Source organism: Paroedura picta, chromosome 7, assembly GCF_049243985.1.
Source record: "Paroedura picta isolate Pp20150507F chromosome 7, Ppicta_v3.0, whole genome shotgun sequence".
Lineage (NCBI taxonomy): Eukaryota > Metazoa > Chordata > Lepidosauria > Squamata > Gekkonidae > Paroedura > Paroedura picta.
Genome location: NC_135375.1, coordinates 102,447,332 through 102,470,042, shown reverse-complemented (window position 1 = coordinate 102,470,042; position 22,711 = coordinate 102,447,332). Strand labels below are relative to the sequence as shown.

At 50.5% G+C, this 22,711-nt stretch overlaps 1 protein-coding gene across 1 annotated transcript; it reads right to left on the bottom strand.

The window, feature by feature from the left end:
• Positions 1 to 383: 383 nt before the first annotated feature.
• NOP2 (NOP2 nucleolar protein) lies at positions 384 to 20,483 on the bottom strand. The gene is made up of 16 exons (XM_077345825.1): positions 20,272 to 20,483; positions 17,995 to 18,040; positions 15,518 to 15,591; positions 13,760 to 14,013; positions 12,212 to 12,249; positions 11,911 to 12,065; positions 10,464 to 10,663; positions 8,901 to 8,990; positions 8,580 to 8,667; positions 8,332 to 8,472; positions 7,593 to 7,732; positions 5,986 to 6,075; positions 4,258 to 4,380; positions 4,058 to 4,155; positions 2,965 to 3,095; positions 384 to 944 (listed from the first exon to the last, which is right to left on the bottom strand). The coding sequence occupies exons 1-16, from the start codon at positions 20,375 to 20,377 to the stop codon at positions 610 to 612; spliced, it is 2,109 nt and encodes a 702-aa protein (XP_077201940.1). The 5' UTR covers positions 20,378 to 20,483; the 3' UTR covers positions 384 to 609.
• Between the last annotated feature and the right edge of the window lie 2,228 nt (positions 20,484 to 22,711).

Sequence of the window (22,711 nt, the reverse complement as noted above, 5' to 3'; positions counted from 1 at the left end):
ATAAGCAACCTCTTCTGCAATGAACCGGTGAAGACTTTCGGCCTGGGAAACCTGCAACCGCCAACCCCTTTTTCGTTTCTGTATGTTTTTTTCCACATCTTGACTTTGTTTTCTAAGACAATACAAACCTCTGTCTGCAGTATTCATGCTCAGAGAACAAGGTGGGGAAAGTTGCCTTCCGGATCAGGTCGAATGGGAAGTGACCCTCCCCAGGCGGACCCAAAAGAGAACCCGAGGCGGAAAGACAGGGATTCCCAACAGGCAGGCGGATATTTGGGAGGAGACCCTCGAAGCCTGGGACGGGACTGCCAGCAAAGGCACTGGGCAGTTAACAGCAGGGTCAGAAACTCAGCCTTCCGCCAGACATCCGCAAAAACACAGCGTGAGCAAATAGAAAATTTTTTAATGGCTGACAAACCTCATTCAGAGAGAGCGACTAAAGAGTTCAATTTAAATAATAGAAACGGGGCCCTGTGCATGTTGAGGAAAGCGCCCAAGGGCCAGTCTGGCCAAAGTACCACCAGAACATAAGCCTTGGGTGGGACCCCCCACCAGTCTTAGTGGCCCCAGGCAGAAGGCCCCAGGCAAGTCCTTGCCCATGCGCAGCCCCTACCGGCGGCTCCGGGGGACTCTGCGCTTCTTGCCCGGGGCTTGCTGGGCTCTCCTCCCTCCGGGCGAGAGCTGGGCAGCCTTGGAGGGCCTGGGCCGCTTCTGGAAGGAGCCTCGCCGTGCGGCCAGCGCCCATTTCTTCCGCTTCTTCACTTGCGGCTCTCCTTGAGGCTGCGTTTTGGAGGCCGCCGGTGCCGAAGATGCCTGTTTAGCCGTCTGCTTCTTGACGCCTTTCGGCCCTTCTGGTTTTTTCTTCCCAGCCGGCAGAGGCGTGGTCGTCGGGGCAGATTCCGCCTTCGCAGACGGGATGCCCGGCTCCTCAGAAGGCTCCTCATCTGGAAGCAGAATGAACAGGTGAGACCGACAGGGCCCAAGCGAGAAGCCGGGATCATGGTCAGGGGGGCGTTAGCCTTGTGCAACGGGCTGGTCTGGATGACTCTTAGGACCCCCTTCCAGCTCTCTGTTCCTGTGATCCCCAACGCTGATTGATCCAAGTTAAAGAGGAAGATTTTGGCTCATTTCTGCCCAAAGCTCCATGACTTTGGCCTGGCAGACTGATAATAATTTCCAGTTGATTAACCTGCCGTTTCTAAACACACTCGGGTAATATCTAGTTCAAAGAGGTGACCTTTGCAGACAAAGTGGCCCCTCACTGTCAGAAATATCACATTTAATATTTGCTTCCCTTCCCAACTGTAGGGCCTACCAGAGCCAAAACAGCCTCAAAAAGGCCCCAAGAGCAATTTACGGCCACCCCAACTGAAGTGTCCAGCTCTCCTGGATCTTTCGCTTATGGTCCAGGTGGAGTCACAGGTTACTCTTAAGCAGAGTGGGAGACTCCCCCGAAAAAGGGGACAAGGGCTTCATTTGGGCCAGGGCCCCCCCCACCGTTTTGAGCCTGCGGGCACATCTGGAAGTCTAACACTACACGGTGGGTGCAGCAAAAAAAAAAAAACCCCAGATGCGGCCACAGGAGGCGGCCCTGCCAGCCACGAGATGACTGCCACTGCTGAGCTCCAATGTAGACCCGCGTGTTGTGGTGGCAGCTGCTGCTAAGCCCAGCCCTGGATAGCCCAGGCAAGCCCGACCCCATCAGATCTGAGAAACTAAACAGAGCTGACTCTGGATGGTATTTGGATGGGAGAGGTCTGAGGATTTGGGTGGTAGCTCCTCCCAGGAACGCTGGGGGGGGGGGCTCGTCCCTGATACTGAGGCAGGCAAGGGCAAACCACCCCCCAACGCCCCTTGCCCAGCAGCCAGACAGCCCTCAGATCTCCTACATCTCTTCTGGCTGGCTTGGTACCTTGACCCGGACAGCTCCTTGCCAGATCTCAGAAGCTACACCACGAAAAAAGGATGGTTCTAAATGAATATAACAGCAGAAGAGGGAATGTACACTAGGCTACAATTAACAGCTGAACAATTTAACAATGAATCAAAATAAAAATACAGTTTATCTTATCTCTTATTGAATGGTAAACAAGCAACCAAAACGGCCTCCAGATTGGTACCGTTCTCAATGTGGCATTTTCATCGGGGGTTGTTTCCAACTGGTATCTGCTGAGGATCTAGTCCTTCACTAATTATATGATCTATTGTTCTTCACTTAAATTTTAACAATTTATATATTGGCCTTTCGCTCAAAGGTATGGGGAAGCTTAGTCAAAAGGCTGTCTTTTGGTTGTTTGTTTTCCATTCAAGAAGAGATAAGATAAACTGTATTTTTTATTTTGATTCATTGTTAAATTGTTCAACTGTCAATTATAGCCTAGGATGGGTTCTCTCTTCTGCTGTTAGATCTCAGAAGCTAAGCAGGGCCAACCCTGGTTAGTATTTGGGTGGCAGGCCCAAGGGTTTGGGGTGGCAGTTCATCCCAAGGAATGCTGGGGATCACGATGCAGAGGCAGGCACTGGTAAGCCACCTCCCAGCGTCCCTAGCCTGGCTGGCGGAGGATACTCAGATCGCCTGGCTACATACTTCACACGCCATACTATAAATAAAAAACTAGCTGCTGCCAAAAGAACATTTTAAGAAATCTACAAACCCTTGGTGGGGATCATAGAGGATGCTGGCAGGCACCCCGGCACCCCCAGCCCCAATTTGGGGACCCCCAATTTGGGCCAGAATTGCCAATAAGGCAAGCTTGGCTCACTGTATTGCAAAAAAGGACATTCCCGCTGAGCTAATCCTCCACCCAATCTGTGCTTAAGAATTTGGAGCACCATGGCCGACGGCAGCTTGAGAATTTATTCTGCTTGGGAAATGGATTTCCCAGTTCAAGAACAGGAACGTTAAAGGGGAGGGGAGGGGTCAGCCGAAAAACACCGCCGGCGATGGGGTGGCACTCCCGTTACCTTTTGGAGCTGCTGGAATTGTGTTGGAGAACTTCTTGAGCTTGGCGACAAAAAAGCCATCCATGTTGTGGGTGTGAGGGTAGAAGCGGCGGGTGGATTTCAAGGACGGGTGGAAGCGGCGCTCTTTAAACCTAAGAGTTGCAATCCAAAGAGGGAAAGGGTCACAACCTCCCTGGGGAAAGCAGCGGATGTGGACAAAATCGAGAGGGTTCAGAGGAGAGCGCTGAGAACGATCCGGGCCCTGGGGACCAAGCCTTATCAGGGAAAGCTGAGGGGGATGGTCAGCCTTGAGAAAAGAAGGCAGAGAGGGGACAGGATGGCTTCTCTTGGAGCAGGGGTCATCAACCCCTGGTCCGCGGCCCGGTGGCGGGCCGCAAAGGCCACGGTACCAGGCCACCACCAGCCACGCCTGCCTTCCCCCGCCAGCAGCAAGAAGGAAGGGAAGAGGCAGGCACAGCTGCCGGCATGGCGGTGACGCAAATGCGCATGCGCGCTGTTGCCGCGCATATGTGTTAGCGCCATCTGGTGGCGAAAACACGCATGTGCGGCAATTGCGCGTGCGCGTTTTCGCAGCACCAGGCCGTCAGCTCTTCCCTCACTCCAGAGGCGGTCCCTGACCTGAGAAAATTTGGGGACCGCTATCTTGGAGTATTTGAAAGGCTGTCCCTTGGAGGAGGGCAGGGAGCAGCTTCTGTTGACAGCAGAGGATAGGACTGGAAGTAATGGCTATAAACTAGAACGGTACCAGCTATATATCAGGGGCGAGGGGACAGTTTCACTGTCCAAATAGTTCAGCAGTGGAATGGGCTGCCTAAGGAGGTGGTGAGCTCCCCCTCACTGGCGGTCTTCAAGCAGCAGCTGGACAGATTCTTATCCTGCCTGCTGTGGGCTGATCCTGCATTGAGCAAGGGGATGGCCCGTACGCCCCCTTCCAGCTCTGTGGGTCCACACTGGAGCCACTGCCTGCACTTCCAATTTGGTCTCTAAGCCGTGCCGCCACCCACCGCCTCGGCTCTAATCCCGTGGGAATCAATAGGCTTTGACTAGGGGTAGTTCTGCAGAGGATCTCCCCTTCAGGATTCCAGACACCCACCTGACAAACCCTTCTTTGCCAAAGTCCAGCCCCGTCGGCACCAGGCGGACGTTGCGCTTCTTCAGGGCGTAATCCACCACCCATTCGTTCTCCTCCACCTGCCGGCAGGGAGAAGAAGCAGTCAGAGCGTCCTGAGTCTGGCGGAGATCTGGACCCCCTCCCTTGCTTGGCCCGGGGCAGGGGGAGGAAGAGAGCCTTACCATGACCGAACAGGTGCAGTAGACGATGTAGCCCCCCGTCTCCGAGGCCGCGTTGACCGAGTCGATGGCGCTGAGGATCAGCTCCTTCTGCAGGTGGGCGCAGCGCAAAACGTCCCTCTCGTCCTGGAAGAGGAAGCGGGGGAAATCGGGGAGGGGGGGGGGGAGGCTTCAGTCCCAAAAAGTCTTCCAGCAGAGTAAAAGATCTGTACATCTCTCAGGGGCTACAAGACTCCTGATCACTCCTTTTTAAAAAACTATTTCCCATACAACGTCTTGCAATCCCGGGTAAATCAGTATCTCTCAAAAATGGATAACCTTTCCCCTCCCGTCAAATGATCCTCAAAGCTGTCTACAACCGATTCAATACCTCCCCAAAAAATAAAACCTCAGCACCCAGGGTGATGTAATGGTCATAGCAGCCTTTTCCAACCACTGATTGATGGACCACAGCTCTCGGTCCAGCCAGCTGGCAGCGGTTTACAACAGAAAGCATAAAGCACTATACAATTCCAACAAATCTTTGTCCTACCCCCCCAAAAAAAGACTTGGTGGATGCTTCAACCAGAGGAGGGACCCAGCAGACCTGCCTTTCCCTGGCCTCAACCTGGCCTCAACCTGACCGTGGAGGAGCCCCTGAAATATTTTCCAGGCTTCAAGGAGCCCCGGAACCAGGCCGGAAGTGATGTCAGCTGGTCACGCCTCCTTGCCATGCCCGAGGAGGACAGAGAAGAGAGAAAGGAGGCAGTTTGAGGCAGGAGTAAGTGTCCAGGCTACCCCCATCTTCCAGGTGCAGTAACCAGGCAAGAACGCCAGCCCCAGGTCAGTGGGAGTGTCCAGTTCCCTGCTTCAACTGCAGTGCCGGGAACAGTTTGTGGCTGAGTCCATTAAGGCAGCAATGGCTACAGCGCAGGCCCAAGGGCACCATTTACTCCATGAGTAATCTGCGGAACTCACTGCCAGTGGATATAGGGAGGGGCCAAGAGCATGGGTGGCTTTCAATGGGGGGTGGACCTGATCTGGTCAGCCGGGCAAACCCAATCCTGTCAGATCTCAGAAGCTAAGCAGAGTCGACCCGGGCAACTATTTCAGTGGGAGAACTCCCAGGATTTGGGTGGCAGTTCCACCAAGAAACACCCAGGGAGGCAGGAAACATTCATTGCCAGGCTGCCAGGCTATCCCAGATCTCCTGGCTACCCGACACACATGCCATGCGCTAAATAAAGAAATAGCTAAGCAGGGCCGACTCTGGCTAGTATTTGGATGGGTGACCTTGAAGTATTTGGGGGGCAGTTCCTCCCAGGACCACTGGGGGGGTCATGATGCGGAGGCAGGAAATGGCAAACCACCTCCGAACATCTCTTGCCTGGCTGCCAGAGAATTCTTAAATCTTCTGGCTAAGCTACGCACACCATATGATAAATGAAATAATACAGAATTTAAAAAAAATATTAAGAATTTTTTTCCTTGCCTTCCTCTTCCTGTCAAGAGCAAGTTTTTCTCTCCCTTCCTGCGGTGCTCCCAAAAAGGCCCCTTTGCAAGTCTTGAACACAGGCAAGATGAATTATTTTGACTGATTAATCGGGTCAAACAGCAGGCTGTAACGTCTGCCAACGGGATCAGTGAAAGCAAAAATCAAACGGGAAGCTGGTGGGGAGCTCTGAGCCCTGCTCCGTTTTTTTTCCACGTGCAAATCCAGACTCCTGAGAGATCAGTTGTGACTTGGCTCACCTTATTGGTCTTAACCGATGGGTCCTTGGAGATCACACCTGTGCCGCTGCATGGAGCATCAAGCAGGACTCTGTCAAACCCTCCCAGCACCTAGGGACAGAAAAGAAGCACCCTAAGGGACGCTGTGGCTCAGCGGTGGAGCATTTGCTTTGCAAGCAGAAGGTCCCAGGTTCAATCCCCAGCATCACCAGGTAAAAAGAATCACAAGATAGGACATAGCAGCCAAGACTCTAGATCAAGGGTAGTCAAACTGCGTTTGCTGGCAGGGGCTCATGGGAATTGTAGTTCAAGGACATCTGCAGGGCCGCAGTTTGACTACCCCTGCTCTAGATAGCCGCTGCCAGTCAGAGCAAGCAATACCAATGCTGACAGACTATTAGGGTATCAGAAAAAGGTGATGAGAAAGTTTTCCACATGTTTTTCATTTCTGGATGCAAGTTGTGTGCATGGCATTATGTTTATCATCATAATCAATAAAGAAACAGTGCCTAGATTCCTGAATTTGCAACTGCAAAACCACTCAAGAAATGGAATCCCTGAAAACCTGCCCACCAGTTCCCCTCATGTCAAGGCCGTTGAAAACATGTATTCTATATTTGGGAACTGTTAAAAACTTACAGTATGCAGATGGAGACTTTGGAATCGAAAGAGCCAAATAATATAAGGAACATTATATTCTCTACAGCCAGTGCCCCATTTGCTCTAGCCATAACACTCCTGTTTGGGATTTTAGTTGGGGGCATGAATTCATTTCAATTATATGAATTATGAACTGTAATGTTCTTAAATCTTAATCTTTGTACCTGCTTTAAATGCTGTTTTTTTTTAACTGCAACCTTTGTGCCTGTTTTAAATGCTCTTAAATGCTCCTGAGCACTGGAAGGGCAGCATATACATTAAAAAAATATATATTATTATTAGATTTAATAATCAGCTTTCGTGCAAGAAAATATCCCATTTGGCTAAAGAACTCTTAGGAGAAACTTATCCACTGTAGCCTTTCACTGATTCATTTTAGCCATGAGCTACGAAAGCCATCACTTGAAAGGTGGTGCAAATAATATCCCTCTAAAGAACAGAAAGTGGCAAGTGAAGTTTCTCTCATGGAAAACCCCCCCACACACACACACACACACTTGGGTCGCCTGCCTTCCCCACCCAGGTATCCCAGATACATTTCATTAAATGCAGAGATGCAGGTCGAAAGCAGGCCCCTCCCCACCCACCGCAGAGGAAAGAAAAGGCAACTAGACAAGGCAGGAGGATCAAAAGCCAAGAGCCGGTACGGTGTTGTGGTTAGAGTGTATCCGGCTTGATTCTGGGAGACCCAGGTTCAAATCCCCGCTCTGCCTTGGAAGGTCGTTGGTTGACCTTGGGCCAGCCACCCTAAAATACATTGAAGATGTAAATGAAGATGTAACAGCTTTGCATCTCCAGGGGGGTACCAGGTACAGCAGACATTTCAGCAGCTTAAGTAAGTTTATCAGGAGATTTTAGGAAAAGGTTGTGCACATAATTGGCAGCTGTGAAAACGGCTACCCTGGCCCCCTTTCCCTGCACACTGTAAGTCCGTTGCACTACCCATCATTCCTCTCCTGGTAACGTACCTTGGGGAACTGGCGCCCGTCACACTGGCTCATAACCGTGTTGGTGACCCCAAGCCTGTGCAGGTTCCCCACCACGCTCCGCAACCTCTCTGCGCTGCTGTCATTAGCCAGGATCACACCCGTGTTCTTCATCAGCTGAGCTGTCAAGGCAGTGGGTAGAGGGAGGTCAAAAGGCTGCCGGGCGCTACCTGGCCACCATCACTCTCTCAGCCTTAAAGCCTTGGCTATTCTCCCATCTCTTTAGCCTAGGCTTGATCCATAAAAACAAGAGAATCCCCCCTTGCCCAGCCCAACCTGTACCTCTAGTTCAGCCATTCTCCATACAAATTAGAAAATCCCCCTTGCCCAACCTCACCAAGTAAGAGAATCCCCTTTGTCTGGCCTTGGTCAGAGAGTCAATCTTCACCAATCTCACCAAATCAGAGAATAACTCTTGCCCTGATTAAGCAGTCAGAGAATCCCTCCCTTGCCCAGCTCAATTGTTTCTCTAGTCCAGCCACTCTCCATACAAATCAGAGAATCCTCCCTTACCAAGCCCAGCCTGCCTCATCTAGCCAGTCCCCACACAAATCAGAGAATCCCCCCTTGGCCAGCTCAGTCACTTCTCTAGCCCAGCCACTCTCCATACAAATCAGAGAATCCCCCCTTACTGAGCCCAACCTGCCCCTTCTAACCCCACAATTCTGCATAGTGATCAGACAACCCTCTGATCCCGCCCAACCTCTCCCTCCGCTGGTACCTATGTAGCTGGTCTTGCCTCCTGGGGCACAGCACATGTCCAAAATGCGCTCATTCTCCTGGGGGGCAAGCGCCATGACTGGGAGAAGGCTGGAAGCTCCTTGCAGCATGTAGTGCCCAGCCAAATACTCGGGGGTGGCACCTGGTAGTAAAGCACAAAGGAAACAGTGAGAAATCAGCCACCAGGACAGGGCAAAATGGAGCCAGGGTAAGGGAAGAGGAGGGGCAGCCAACCTGCCTCTCACTCACCGATGGGCACGGAGGAGTCGTAGACAACGAGGCCTGTTTTGGACCACTTCCCCAAGGGGTCGAGATTCACCCCGCGATTAATCAGAGCCTGTAGGATCAAGGAGGGAGACAGTGAGGCCTCTGGACCAGGACAGAAGGGCAAAGGAAGGAAGGGAAGGGAAGGGAAGGGGAGGGGAGGGGAGGGGAGGGGAGGGAGGGAGGGAGGGAGGGAGGGAGGAAGGAAGGAAGGAAGGAAGGAAGGAAGGAAGGAAGGAAGGAAGGAAGGAAGGAAGGAAGGAAGGAAGGAAGGAAGGAAGGAAGGCACATCGCAGTTCTGCTCACCTGTGCCAGGTCACGACGCCGTGTTTTGAGAGTGTTGGTCCGGAGAGTCACTGGCCGGGAAACCTCATTGGACTCCAAGAAGTCAACCAACTGAAAGGGGGGACAGAAGGACTGAATGAAAAGGTGAGAACCTCCCCCGGTTGAAAAGAAAGGGGGGGTCAGAGTTCAGCAGAGAGCTGGACTTTATTTTTGACTATTTTTTAAAAAGGATAAATGGACATTGTCTCTGAGGAAGTCTGTATGCACACGAAAGTTCATCCCTTGAATAAAAACGTGTTGGTCTCAAAGGTGCCCCGGGACTCTAAATTTGTTCTTTTTAAAGAAAAGTTACACAGTCTGTTCCATGTGTAACACAACTTCATGCCACACTAGATCGAAATCCTGTACCATCTTCCTCTTTCTGGGGGACCAAGCCCTGTGAGGAAAGGCTGAGGAACCTGGGAATGTTCAGCCTGGAGAAGAGGAGGATGAGAGGGAACAGGATTGCTGTCTTGAAGTATTTGGAAGGTTGTCACTTGGAGGAGGGCAGGGAAAGGTTCCTGCTGGCAGCAGAGGAGAGGACCCGCAGTAAAGGCCTTAAACTATGTGGAGACCAGATATCCACATTTTTTTTCCACATAGGGTAGTTCAACGGTGGAATCGGCTGCTTAAGGAGGTGGTGAGTTTCCTCCCACCTATGGTCTTGAAGCAGCAGCTGGACAGATCTTTATCATGGATGCTTGAGGCTGATCCTGCATTGAGCAGGGGGTTGGACTAGATGGCCTCTATGGACCCTTCCAACTCTATGATTCTATGACTCTGTAAAGCAGTAAGCCTAACAAGTACACTGTATTCCTTCACTTTATCTATTTAATATCTTGTTGGAATTCTCTTCATCTTCCACAATCCTACCAGCATCAATCTAGCAGCTGTAACGGTGTATAAAGCAACCATCGTTTGCTTCTTAGGAATAAAGCTTATGCGATTCAGTAAGGATAATTTCAATATTTCAATATTATACGTAACTACTTTTGAAATCATTACAGCAATTCTTCTTCCAATATTTCATTGCCCTGATGCATTCTACCACATATGTACAAAATTTTACTCTGCACAGAGAGCTGGTTTTTTGTATCCTGCTTGGACCTGAGAGAGCTCGGAGAGACTAGACAAAGTCACCCAGCAGGCCTCATGTGTCTCAAAGGGGATTAGAATCCCTTGCCCTTCCTCTCTGGCCTAAGGGTCACAGGCCTCATGTGTCTCAGAGCAGTTGACAATCCCCTTCCCTTCATGACAGGCCCACTGGGAGGCAGTTGGGGCTGAGAGAGCTCTGAGAGAACTGTGACGGGCCGAAATTCACCCAAGCAGTCCTCATGTGGAATAGAAGTGGGGAATCCAACTTGGTTCTCCGGACCAGGCTGCCGCCCTCAACTGCGACACCACGCTGGCTCTTGGCAATACTCAACAGCCCCTAGATCCAATTCAGGTTACCTTACTGACATTTGCTTCCATCTGCCTGGCCACCGAAAGGGAAAGGCAGAATAGACTCAGTCAGATATTGCTCGACTCCTCCCGGCAGCCTACCTCGGACAGCGGGAAGAGCTCCATCATCTTGCCGATCAGGAAGTCGCTGTAGGAGTAGTAAGCCGCCAGGTCCCGGCGTAGGAGGGCCAGGTACTCCTGCCGGGAGCGGCCTTCCTCCCGCTTGGCACCAAAGTTCTGGAGCACCTCGACGTTGTCCTTGATGCGCTGGAGGAGGAGCTGAAGGTCGGGGGGCTGAGCGGGTGCAGAGGCCGTTAAGGAAAATGAGCCGGGCTCTTGTACCCCACTTTTCACCACCTGAAGGAGTCTTAGAGGGGCTGATAATCACCTTCCCCAACCCTCCCCACTACAGACACCCTGTGCAGCAGGTGAGGCGGAGAGAGCTGTGACTGGCCCAAGGTATGACTAGCAGACCTCATGTGTCTCAGAGGGGCTTACAATCGCCTCTCCTTCCTCTCTCCACGCCCTGTCAAGATAACTGGGGCTGAGAGGACTCTGAGAGAACCGTAACGCAGCCAAAGTCAACAAGCAGGTTGCATGTGGAGGAGTGGGGAATCAAACCTGGTTTTCCAGATTATTGTAATCCGTTGCTCTTTAACCTTTGAGAACAGCACCATGCTGCCTCTCCTGCCCACTTCTGGCTTTAGTGACTCACATGCGGGCCTGCCTTCTGCAGTGGGGCAGCTCCCCCAGGCTACCAGGACTTCCCCCATTGGCCTTCTTGGCTGATCCACATCCGCCTCATGGCTTGCCCTTCACATTTCACTTCCAAGTGCTCCACCTCAGTTTCCCCCTTGGTTTGCTGCCGACAGTTGTAACAAAGTAGGCTTCCCCACTTCCTGTCATGTGACTGTGATGTCACATGACTTCCTGTCCCCCATGCCCCCTTTTGTGGCTCAGTGGGTCTCAGTTCTGGAAAGGCAGAAGGGCCTTCCTGAAACTGGAGGATGTTCTCTGGCTGAGAACAACCCTCCCCCCACCTCCTGGGCATAACACCAGCGATTCTTAAAACCGATTTGTAAGACAAGCCACTTCAAGGATCTCGATATCACTCCAGGGGACAGTTTTGGGAGTGTAGCCATGGGGTCCGCAGCAGAAAAGCTCAGTTCGAACATAGCCGCACTTTCAAGATCAACAAGATTTGGGGAGGGGGGGAGGGTATGAACTTTGACTCCCATAAGTTTGTTCCCCCACCCCCCACCCCCCAAATATCGTTGGGCTCCAGGGTGCTACCAGAGTCAAATTTTGCTTTGCTGCAGGGGCAGCTTCTGGTCGAGAGAGAAAAATCACATTGGGCTGCTCCAACCTTCCAACATGCCACCAGGGGGCGCAAGAGGAAGAAAACAGAACATTGCCCAAGGAAACATAATGAAACACGGGGTTAGGGAGGGGCAGTCCCAAAACAGGCCTTTTGTCCACATGGGAGCACACCACCACCTGCGCCCACCATCTAAGCAGACCCTCAGCACCGCCGTGAAAGCAAGGATATCTTCTCTCTCTATCTCCTGGCCACTGGGAAGCACAAAGTGGTCATCGGCCTCCACGTTGAGCTGCAGGTCCGTTTCTTGGCTCTCGTCCGGCTTGGGTGGTTCCTCCTCCTCCTTCTCCTCCTCTTCCTCACTGTCTTCCTCACTGAGATCCTGCCTGCATCCAAGAAAGAGAGGCCCTTGAGCAGGAGTCCCTGCCACCAAGGGTAGTGAAGGAGAAGAGGGGAAAGAAGGAAACTCTGCAGCCCTCTGATCAGGATAAAGGTGACCATGATGGGCCAGGCGGCCTCCGGAACTACTCACCCCTTCTGCTCCCGGGCTGCTCGCTCAATGGGCAGGAGCTGAAGAAAGGAAACAAAGCTCTTACTTCCGGTGCTAGACGTTGCAGAGGGCACAGATCTGCATACCAGAGACGCATGCACGTGTGCACAAATAATCTGCAGCTTGAGCTACAGCCTAGGTCGGTTTAATTTCCCCAGATCTGTACATAGCAGTCAGGTTTACATCTCCAAGAAACAGTGAAGGCATGGACAACCAAGAAGAAGAAGAATTGGGGTGGGGATGGGGTAGTGGAAACTCAGCCTTGAAATCCGAGAGGCTGAGAAACAAACAAGCCAGAGTGAACGAAGATTAACAGTGGAGGCAAAAAAAAAAAAAAATGCTACATCCATTTTTAAGGCATACGGAGCAATACGATCCAAAGGTTAAAGCAACAGCTAAAGACACACAGCACCTCAATACAGCATCTTCCATTAACGTGGATAAATTAATCAACAGGAGAATGCCCAAAATACAGAAATCCAATGAGTCACTTTCAGATAGGCAACATGAACTCTGGAATCTACAGCCCACGTGAGTTTAGGCCTCTATCATGTTCCTCAGTGGTCAGTGATAAATTGCTACAAACTAATGATCTATTTATTACATAGAACAGAACAAATTGTAAAGATATTACAAACAGCTATGGAATGAGTTGCTATAAAACCCAGCTTTCCACATTGAACAAGAGGAGTGTTCTTTTTTCTTCTGCATGCTGCTTTTCCTTACCCAAAGGAGTCATAAAGCATCTTACGAACACCTTTCCCTTGCTCTTCCCACAACAGACACCCTGTGAGGTAGGCAGAGCTGGGTGAGCTCTGAGAGAACTGACTGGCCCAAGGTCACCCTGCTGGCAGCATGTGGAGGAGCAGTGGGGAATCAAAGCCAGTTTCCCAGATTAAAGGCTGCTGCTCTTAACCACTGCACCACGCTGGCTCAGCACAGAACATTCATTCCTCCAGGTGCACTCAAACTGTGAAAAAAATGGATACTGCTATTTCTAGTAACACATGTACTTTTCTAGGCCCGATCGGGGCAAACAATCCCCAACAGGTGTGCAAAGCAACAGTGATAAATCTGTTCCATGGAACAGTGTCAGAAGAGACTCCCATAGCAGCCCCTTGTCGTCTGCGCTTACAGAGTTCCCTTTAAGTAGAATGCTTCGTTTCTTCCATGTGGCCGGCCCAAAGCCATCCAGCAGGACTTAGATTTACTTCTTCTCTTCTCTCCTCATAACAGACACCTTGTGAGGTGGGTGGGGCTGAGTGAGCTCAGAGAGAACTGTGACCGATCCAAGGTGACCCAGCTGGCTGCAACGTGGAGGAGTTGGGTATCAAACCCGGTTCTCCAGATTAGATGCCACTGCTCTTAATGACTAAGCCAAGCTGGCTCTACATCAGTACCTCAAGGGGTTGCTGGGTCCTTTTCTTTCAGTTGCAGATTGCCTTGGCCACTCATTTCCCCATGTGCACCCATGTCTCCTTTCTATGCCCCCATCTAATCTATGGCAGCCACTGAAACAGGCGCTCTTACCTCCTCCTCGTCGCCAGAAGACGAAGCTCCGTAATCGTCCACCATCCCATCATCACTTCCCTCCTCCCCGTCGCTCACGCGGGCCTCTTCCTGCTCCTCGCTGCCGCTGGAGGCATCCTCCTCGCTCTCCTCAAGCTTGGGCCTCTTGTCCGCAGAGCTGGGGGTCAGCCAGGCCGCGTTTTCGTCACTGAAGCCTTCCTGGCGGCCATCTTGTGAGGCGGCTCGCTTCTTGGCGCCCATTGGCAGCAGCTCTCCTGGGACCACAAGGAGCAATTGAGGGCCAAGCTTCTTCAAGGTTATTTGGCCCTTCAGGAAATGCCCTCACTCAATACAGGCATTAAGGAACCGGGAACTGCACGCACCCACGCCTGAGCTCCGCAGAGGGATGGATTGATTGATCGTATGCCATGTGTAGTCTAGCTAAAAGATCCAAGGATTGTCTAACCGCCAGGACTAGACTGAACAGAGTTCTTGGACGGGAGACCGCCAAGGGTGTCCAAGGTTGCTACGCAGAGGCAAGTCATTGGGGGGGGGGACACCTTTGGTTTTGGCCTCAAACACCCTACAGCAGGGATAGTCAAACTGCGGCCCTCCAGATGTCCATGGACTACAATTCCCATGAGCCCCTGCCAGCAAACGTTGGCAGGGGCTCATGGGAATTGTAGTCCATGGACATCTGGAGGGCCGCAGTTTGACTACCCCTGCCCTACAGATTAGCCAGCTGTAATTTTCACTGTCTTTTGGTTTACACATAAGGATGCTCAGTCGGGACTGAACCTTGGTCCTGGACAGAACGGTGGTTCTTGCTTACTTTGATTTGTGATCAGGAGCTCTGTGCCTCAAATTATTATGCTGCCAGGGGCCAAGCCTGTTGCATTCAGGAATCCAATGGGTGCTAGATTGGGGGGCAAGGGTGGAAGAACTCTGTGGATGGCCTCTCTCCCCGCCCCCCCCATGGATTTGGAAAGGCTGCAGGCTGAAGGCGCCCAGGAAGGAAACTCACCGGCAGGGGCAGCTCTAACACAGCAGGGATCTGCAGACTCTGAGCCGTGGAGGGAAGTGGGAGGAGGAGAGGGTGGTTGGGGTGAGGGACAGAAGATGGACACACAGGCAAGCCGGTTGGATGAGGAGGTACTCAGGGGTAGGACAGCTGCCCTGAGTGGCACTTAAGCCATGAGACATGCTCCTCCTCCAAGCCCTTACCAGAAATACATTATGCAGAACAGATATTGTGGGGAGTGTCATGTTTTCTTATTCTTAGGCCACCAACCAAGTCTTGTTATTATGCTGTAGATGTGTGCATATTGTTTACTTGACGACCGGTGAAGACCCTTCTGAGTTGAGGTTCATTTGGTCTAGGACAGGGGTAGTCAAACTGCGGCCCTCCAGATGTCCATGGACTACAATTCCCAGAAGCCCCTGCCAGCATTCGCTGGCAGGGGCTCCTGGGAATTGTTGTCCATGGACATCTGGAAGGCCACAGTTTGACTACCCCTGGTCTAGGATCGTACTGTGTGCAACCATTAAGGCTGCACATGCAACATTGCCCAGGCTGTGATTCTTTTGTGGTAATGCCGTTTTTAATGTGCTTATTGTGCACTTCATGAAAAATATTTGTATTTTAATCATAACCTATATTGGTTGCTCGACCTTCGGGATCCTGACTTGTTCCCTTTCTGTCTTTCCCCTGAAAGCTGCAGCCAGCGTGAATTCCTGCTGCAAGATCGGAACCCCCAGTCCGACTGGCCGTCTCCTTACCTGCCGATTCCAGGAGCGCACCTGCAGCCTTGCCAGCTGGCAGTTTGGCAGATAGGATTCGACGTTTTGCAGCCCTGGGAGGAGAAAAAACCCACAATCAGAGAGGGTTCCAAGGCGCCTCAGAAAGCACCAAAATAAGCCATGCACAAGCTAAGATGCAAACTCATTTGACTGCATTACTGATTTCTCAGCAAGGCCAAGATAGCTGAACCACCTGCCTAATTTTTTTTAAATGATTTTGTTCTAGCCTGCTATCATAATAGGAGATGGGTGATGGGGGCAGGGCTACCTTATTTGAGTTTTTGGAAAACAGCTACCGATGCACTCAAGAAGCTATTTTTGAAACATGGTCAATACCAGAAGCGATACATTCCAGGAAAATAGAGGTCCTTAAAACAGGCAAATCATCAGCGTTTATGGTTTGTAGTGAACCTCCATATGCCGTCAACCGATTCTTGGGCCTTGTCAACCGGGCGATAATTATGCACCGAGTCTAACTCTAATTTGGTTTACTGGTTGGTTCAGAATGAAAAGGGGAACGTATCCTGATCCAAACAAAAATCAAGAACCCAAAAGTCAAAATAAGGAAAATGAGCCTATGAAGGGTAGAACACAATTCTCCCCTACTTAGGCTTCAGTTTATTTCTCTGATTTTGACCTTACTGGTTGGTTCTACAATGCAAATCCTATTTCACTGTTTATTGGCTGTACTGTACCAACTCACTTGGCATAACGAAAGGAAATAAAAAGTTATGAGTTATTTTTGTTGTTTTTTGTAATCATGACATTTTCCCCACTTTCGTTTGGTTACTTTCATGACTTCTTTTGTGCGGTAAGAACAGCAAAAAGATGTATTTCTCTTCACTTTGCCTCTTACCAGGTAAGAGCACAATCCACCTAACTAAATACAGCTTCCTCTAACAGAGGTCTGAGATCTTTTTCTCAGCCACACTAACCAAGATCCTTCTGGGACCTTAGTCATATAAAGGTACAGATCTTCCCAATTTTTTTTTCAGATGCTCCTGGCTCTTCTCCCTCCATGGGGACAAACACCAGGATTTGAACCCACATTCTTACCGAACTGATCTTAAATCAATGAGCCACAACATTGTCAGTGGTTACTGGTTAGTATTATTAGTCAGTTTCTAGACCACCTCTCTTCCCCCTTGGGCTCGAGGCAATTCACAACATGTTAAAAAATACATAGATAATTTATTAATGATCTATTGAAATTCTAAAAATTAAACACTAAGAATAACCAGCTCCTCATTCAGAAACTAGTTTGGGGCTCTAGGGTTTATCTTCCATTGACCTGAATTTCACAGCATTATGGTCACTGTTCCCCATTGGTGTTACAATCTCTACACCTCTCACTATGAAGGATTATGAAAGCAATGTTTAATTTGATTTCTTTTTGTATCTTTGGGCGCACGAGAAGCCATGTCTCAGGAATAGCATGCACCCTTTTTAGGCGTGGAACGTTCCTGCAAGGTAGGTTAGCCTCAGGGTACATGATAGTCCGAAGGCCACCCGACGAACTTCTGTGGCAGAGCAGGGATTTGAACCTGGAGCTTCCCAGATTCTAGGCTCACACTGTAACCTGCATTTGCTATGCAACGTATGCCAGCAGCTCCAGACAACAGCAACTCCAGTAAGAAGATCTCTAGAAGCAGATCCTGGGAAAGTGTCATGAACCGTAGGGGTAGTCAACCTGTGGTCCTCCAGATGTCCATGGACTACAATTCCCATGAGCCCCTGCCAGCAAATGCTGGCAGGGGCTCAAGGGAATTGTAGTCCATGGACATCTGGAGGACCACAGGTTGACTACCCCTGGGCTAGTCCACTCGACCAGAAGAGACCCCCCTCGTACAGAGCTGCTCCAGACAAATGTGGTGCTAAGAAGACAGTCTTTATTGAAAGGTTCCATAAGGTGAAACAGGATGAGGCATAGCAAATGCAGGGAACACTGACAGAGAGAAACATAGATAGCCCCCTTGGGAGTATATATAGGAGGCAGTTTAGGCAGGAAGATGGGTTCATGTAGGAAAGTCCTTTGATCTAAAAGGCGTGAATACTAGGAGACATCCAGTCTGTCCTGCTGGTTGTTTTAGGCAGCAAATTTCCAGCACCTACTAGACAGACCAAGGACACGGGCAAATAAGAGCAAGTTCTCACAGCGAGGGACTCTCTGGGCCATAAAAACTTGCAATTGGGAGCTAGGGGGAAGGTTCAGAAGGAATGTTAGGAACGTTGTGTGCGTGGGGGGTGATTTTAGGTTAAATTTCTAACTCAACTCTCCCTCAAAAGACAGGAGGGCACATATGACAGAAAGGCACTTCTCTGCCCAAGACCTTGGAAAGCTTTGGCCTTCAACAAGAAAGGGAACTGACAGCCTGACACCGACATAAAAAAATCTACAACTGGTGGGAAGCACAATGGAAAAAGAGGAATAAGCAGCCCCAGGTTGACCAACTCACCTTCTCCTTGCATGGCTGGACAGCTTCCTTGCCCCGTCTTCAGGATCTGGGGGGAGGGATCAACAATTTCATGGAAGTTAGCAGGAGAAAACATTGAACGTTCCTGGCTGCTGTTCTTAGGGGACAAGTGAAGGAAGGAGGACTGTTTTTCTACACCCTGCTTTTCACTAGCCAAAAAGAGTCCCAATGCCACTTAAGGATTGCTCCAAAGAACTCCACGGCGTCTAAGGCAATGGTGGAGACGTGGGGAGGGAGTGGCAGGACCTTAGTGGGGTCTAATGCCACACAGTCCACTCCCCAAAGTGGCCACTTTCTCCAGGGCAATTGATCTGTGTCACCTAGAGAGAAGCTTTAATTCCAAGTGGTCTTCTGGTCTCATCTGGAGGTTGGCAACCCTGGATCCTGGTCCAGCTTGGAGTTAGACCTACATTTTCTTTTTTTCCCATTTCTGCTGCTAAATCGATCCGGAGCTTTGTAAAGGTGCTTCGGTTGCCCGGTGGGGAGAGAACAGGATAGGTTTGTGTGTCTGTATGTAAATACACACATGTATCCAGCAGAACTTACAAGTAAGTACTGGATCGCACCATTAACCCAAGGGGTGTGCAAAAAGCGGTCAATTGCCAATGGACCATCTAGTCCAGGCGGTCACATCCAGAACTGACTTCTGTAACTCACTCTACACAGGCCTGCTTTTGTCCCTGACCTGGAAATTGCAGCTGGTACAAAATGCAGCTGTTAGGGTCCTCCCAGGAACACCTTAGAACAGGGATAGTCAACCTGTGGTCCTCCAAATGTCCATGGACTACAATTCTCATGGGAATTGTAGTCCATGGACATCTGGAGGACCACGGGTTGACTACCCCTGTCTTAGAGGGCCCATATCCAAGCCTGAGCTGAGGCAGCTGCATTGGTTGTTGGTTGCAGCCCGGATCAGGGCCAATGTTTTGACCTTTAAAGTCCTTCGAGGTCTGGAACCCACGTATCTGAGGCACCGCTTGTTGCCCTATGTCCCCCGTATGGTTTTGCGCTCTGAGGGTACCAACTGGTCGGTCATCCCCAGTTAAGCTTGCCTGGACTCAACTAGGGCCATGGCCTTTTCGGTCCTGGCCCCTACCTGGGGGAAAGAGCTCCCAGAAGAGCTGTGGGCCCTGGGAGAGCTTTCCATAGGGCCTGCAAGACGGAGCTCTTCTGCCAGGTCTGTGGATGAGGCCAGTGGCAGAGAGATCTCAAATGGGCCCCGTCTCTGGAAAGATATGCCACTGTGTTGTGACCATCATTGATGTGGGCAGTGTTGTACACCTTCACTGCCCTGGCTAGTAATCCTTCTGTTATAGGGAGGGCTTATATTTTTTACTTTTGCGGCCATGCTGCTGTTGCATTTTCCGTAATATGATTGGGTTATAAAATATTGGATTGTTGTGTAACCTACCATGAGCCAGCTTGCCAAGAGCGGTGGGTAATAAAGTGAGTAATAATAATAATAATAATAATAATAATAATAATAATAATAATAATAATAATAATAATAATAATATAATCAGCCTGTTTCAGGTCTAGCTAATTAAGACTTAAAAGCATGATGAGTGCAGAGCCCATGGGACAATTAATATGGAGCAGTGAAAACATTAAGAAAATACGTAGGATCACAATCACTGAGGAAGTTTGGGAAAATGGGATATTATTTACCTAGGAACCCGTTTTGGTTGTGATTTATGATGATTTACAAAGTTTTGAATTATTATGAAATGAAGAAATAAAAAGATCCATTAATGATTTGAAATAGCCTGGACAATTCCTATACATTTTGACTGGTGTTTCAGGGGTAGGCCTGATCCTGTAAGGCTCTCTCTATTCCCTTCAAGGCAGAAAGGTGGATTGCTTAGCAGAGTTAGGTCCGACTGTTCAATTTCTTAAAAGGTCCTCCTAAACCGGACGCAGTCTTGACGCAAACGCGCAAGACGGGTCGCAGAGACCCTAATGGAGATATGGACAGTTTACATTTGCAAAATTCTCGCTTCTATTTTGACAGGGGGTAGGCAGGCACCTCCACAGGGAAACCTGCGGTTGCCAACCTCCAGGCCAGGCCCGGAGCCCTCCCGGGACTGAAAGTACTTTCCCGGCGACAGAGATCAGTTCTGCTGGAGAAAGTGGTTGCTGCGGAAGGTGGGATTCCAGGGCATTAGACCTCTTGGACGGTCTTCCCCAGGTATTTCTCAACCCAGAGTGGGCAGCCCTCCCTCCCTGCGCGGCTCGGACCAGCCATCGACGGGGACTCACCAGGCGGCAGGAATCGACGCAGCTCCTGCTCGGCCCCGCGCTGCTTGCGCGCCTTGCGACCCGGGCCGCGCTTCGCCTTCTGGGTCGGGTCCAATTTGCGCCCCATGATCTCGCCTTCCACGCGCGGGGAGAACCCTTCCCACGTGGAGGACTCCTGGCGGCGGCGTTCCTTCCGCTTCCCGGCAGGACGCCCGCCTCCCCCCGCCCTGTGATTGGCTGCGAAGTCTCCTTCCTCCTGGATTGGTCCACCTCTTCCGGCCACGGCGACCAATCCTGTAGAGAAATTGCCGGCTCCGTCCTCTCCAAGTTGGAATGGCTGCTCGCGTTTCTCCTTTTGGACGGCCAACTTGGGGGCTGCCAGTCGGGGGCAAACGAGCCCGCCCCAGGCCACGGAGGGGTCACATCTCCTGCGGCCACCTTCTGCCCCGGCTCAAGCCACCTGACAGCGTCCGGCCCCAAATGGATCTTGAGTCAGGGGCCAGGACGGCGGATGCGAGGGATGCCAACCTCCAGGTGGGACCTGGGGAGGTCCCAGTTCTACAGCTTACCTGCAGGCGACAAAGATCAGTTCTCCTGGAGAAAATGGTTGCTTTGGAGAGTGGAGCATTAGACCCTCCCTGCTCCAATTCCGGCCACTCCTGGCTCCACCCCCAAAGTCTCCAGGAATTTCCCATCCCAGAGCTCACAACCGTATGTGACGCAGGGGTTTGATTCCCCACTCCTCTGCATGCAGCCAGCTTGGTGACCTTGGGCCTGTCCTTTTAGAGCTCTCCACCATTCTTTTACAGCTCTCTCTGCCCCACCTACTTCACAGGGTGTCTGTTATGGGAAGATGGAGGAAAAGGAGTTTGTAAGCCACTTTAGGGCTACATTAGGTAGCGAAAAGTGGCATAAAATATACAATTCCCAGAACGGGGTTGGGGTGCATCACAGTTCTGAAAGGCTGGCATGCAAGCCCAGAATCCCGGTCAAGCATCACTCAACTCCAATGCTGCTCTCTGGCACCAACTTACCTGACAGGAGAGATGAAAGAAATCCATCTTGGAACACCTTTGAACGACAAGGCTTGTGAAGGGACACAGATGCAGACCAACCAGGAAGGTGCCGGTTTGTTACAGAACAACACAGCTACACATACAAATCACTGATCACCCGATGCTGCCTGAGCCTCAACCAGCCCCTTGGTCCCTCACTCTGTGACCTACACAAATAGGGTAGCAGCTGCCCAGGATCTGAACCAGAGGTCTCTCCCATCCCAGAACACGACCGCTCCTATTTCAAAAGCTGCCAGGAAGTGCTGCTTCTATTGTTCTGCATGGAGTTTTTACTTATTTTTCCTTATAAATTTGATAACCTTTATAGAGAAATCTGACCAGTTCTCCAGTTTTTGCCCACGGATTAAAAGAGTCTTTTTATACATATACGGAAGCAAAGAATATTTAGGAACGTGGGCAGCGGGTAGGCAAATGGGGATGCATTTATGCCAGGCTTTTGGGGAACCCTGAGGTTTCTTGACAGTCCTGGAAGGGCTTCCCTAATGGGTGGGAGTCATAGCACTCAATAAATGTTTAACCAATTAAAAAAAATATATATTACAAATAAATTATTTTTTCAATTGGTTAAACATTTGATATGACCATATATGTCAGGGGTAGTCAAACTGCGGCCCTCCAGATGTCCATGGACTACAATTCCCAGAAGCCCCTGCCAGCATTTGCTGGCAGGGGCTTCTGGGAATTGTAGTCCATGGACATCTGGAGGGCCGCAGTTTGACTACCCCTGCCATATATGGTCATGTCAACCTGCGTGCTCTTGCTCTCTCCCCCCTTTCCAAATTGGCCAATGATGGACCTGGAGTGAGTGGGAAGGGGAGGGCACCAGAGTGGGTGTGGATACATTTAAGTTTCCCAACCATGTTCTGCACAAATGCACCACTTCTGGGGTTTCTCGAAGCCTGAAGAACATGCCTGGCGTTTCTCAATGGTAAGAGTTGAGCAAGGCTGGCCTTTGTATTCAATTTTTTCAAAAGATCATAGAATCATAAGAGTTGGAAAGGATCTCCTGGGTCATCTAGTCCAACCCCCTGCACTATGCAGGAGACTCACAACCCTATCGCCCCATGCCACCAGCTGCCTATTTCCTTTGTAGAATTACACTTCTGGCAAAAGCCAGTAAATACTTTCCAAGACTCCCATCCAGGTAGAACAAAGTGCAGCATCTCATCAGCATACATCTGATCATATCTGTATCTACGTCCTTAAATGCAAGACAGGTCCTGGGATTGTGTGCCAATTTCTGCACTGCAGTGGGCCACCCGCATTAGTCTGTTACAGCTAACATGTAAGCTCGAGTTTAGAGATCCTTCACAGAACTATGTTGTTAGGCCTAAATGGGAGTGAACCCCCTTACGGCATGAAACCCACACACAATCCTTTCCACT

Excerpts from the sequence above, each read along its gene's own strand:
- NOP2 (XM_077345825.1), bottom strand. The coding sequence starts at position 20,377 with ATGGGGCGCAAATTGGACCCGACCCAGAAGGCGAAGCGCGGCCCGGGT. Across the intron at positions 14,014-15,517 it reads TGCGCTCCTGGAATCGGCAG|GAGAGCTGCTGCCAATGGGC; the intron begins GTAAGGAGACGG and ends TTGTGGTCCCAG. Across the intron at positions 4,381-5,985 it reads CATCGGTTAAGACCAATAAG|GACGAGAGGGACGTTTTGCG; the intron begins GTGAGCCAAGTC and ends TTCCTCTTCCAG.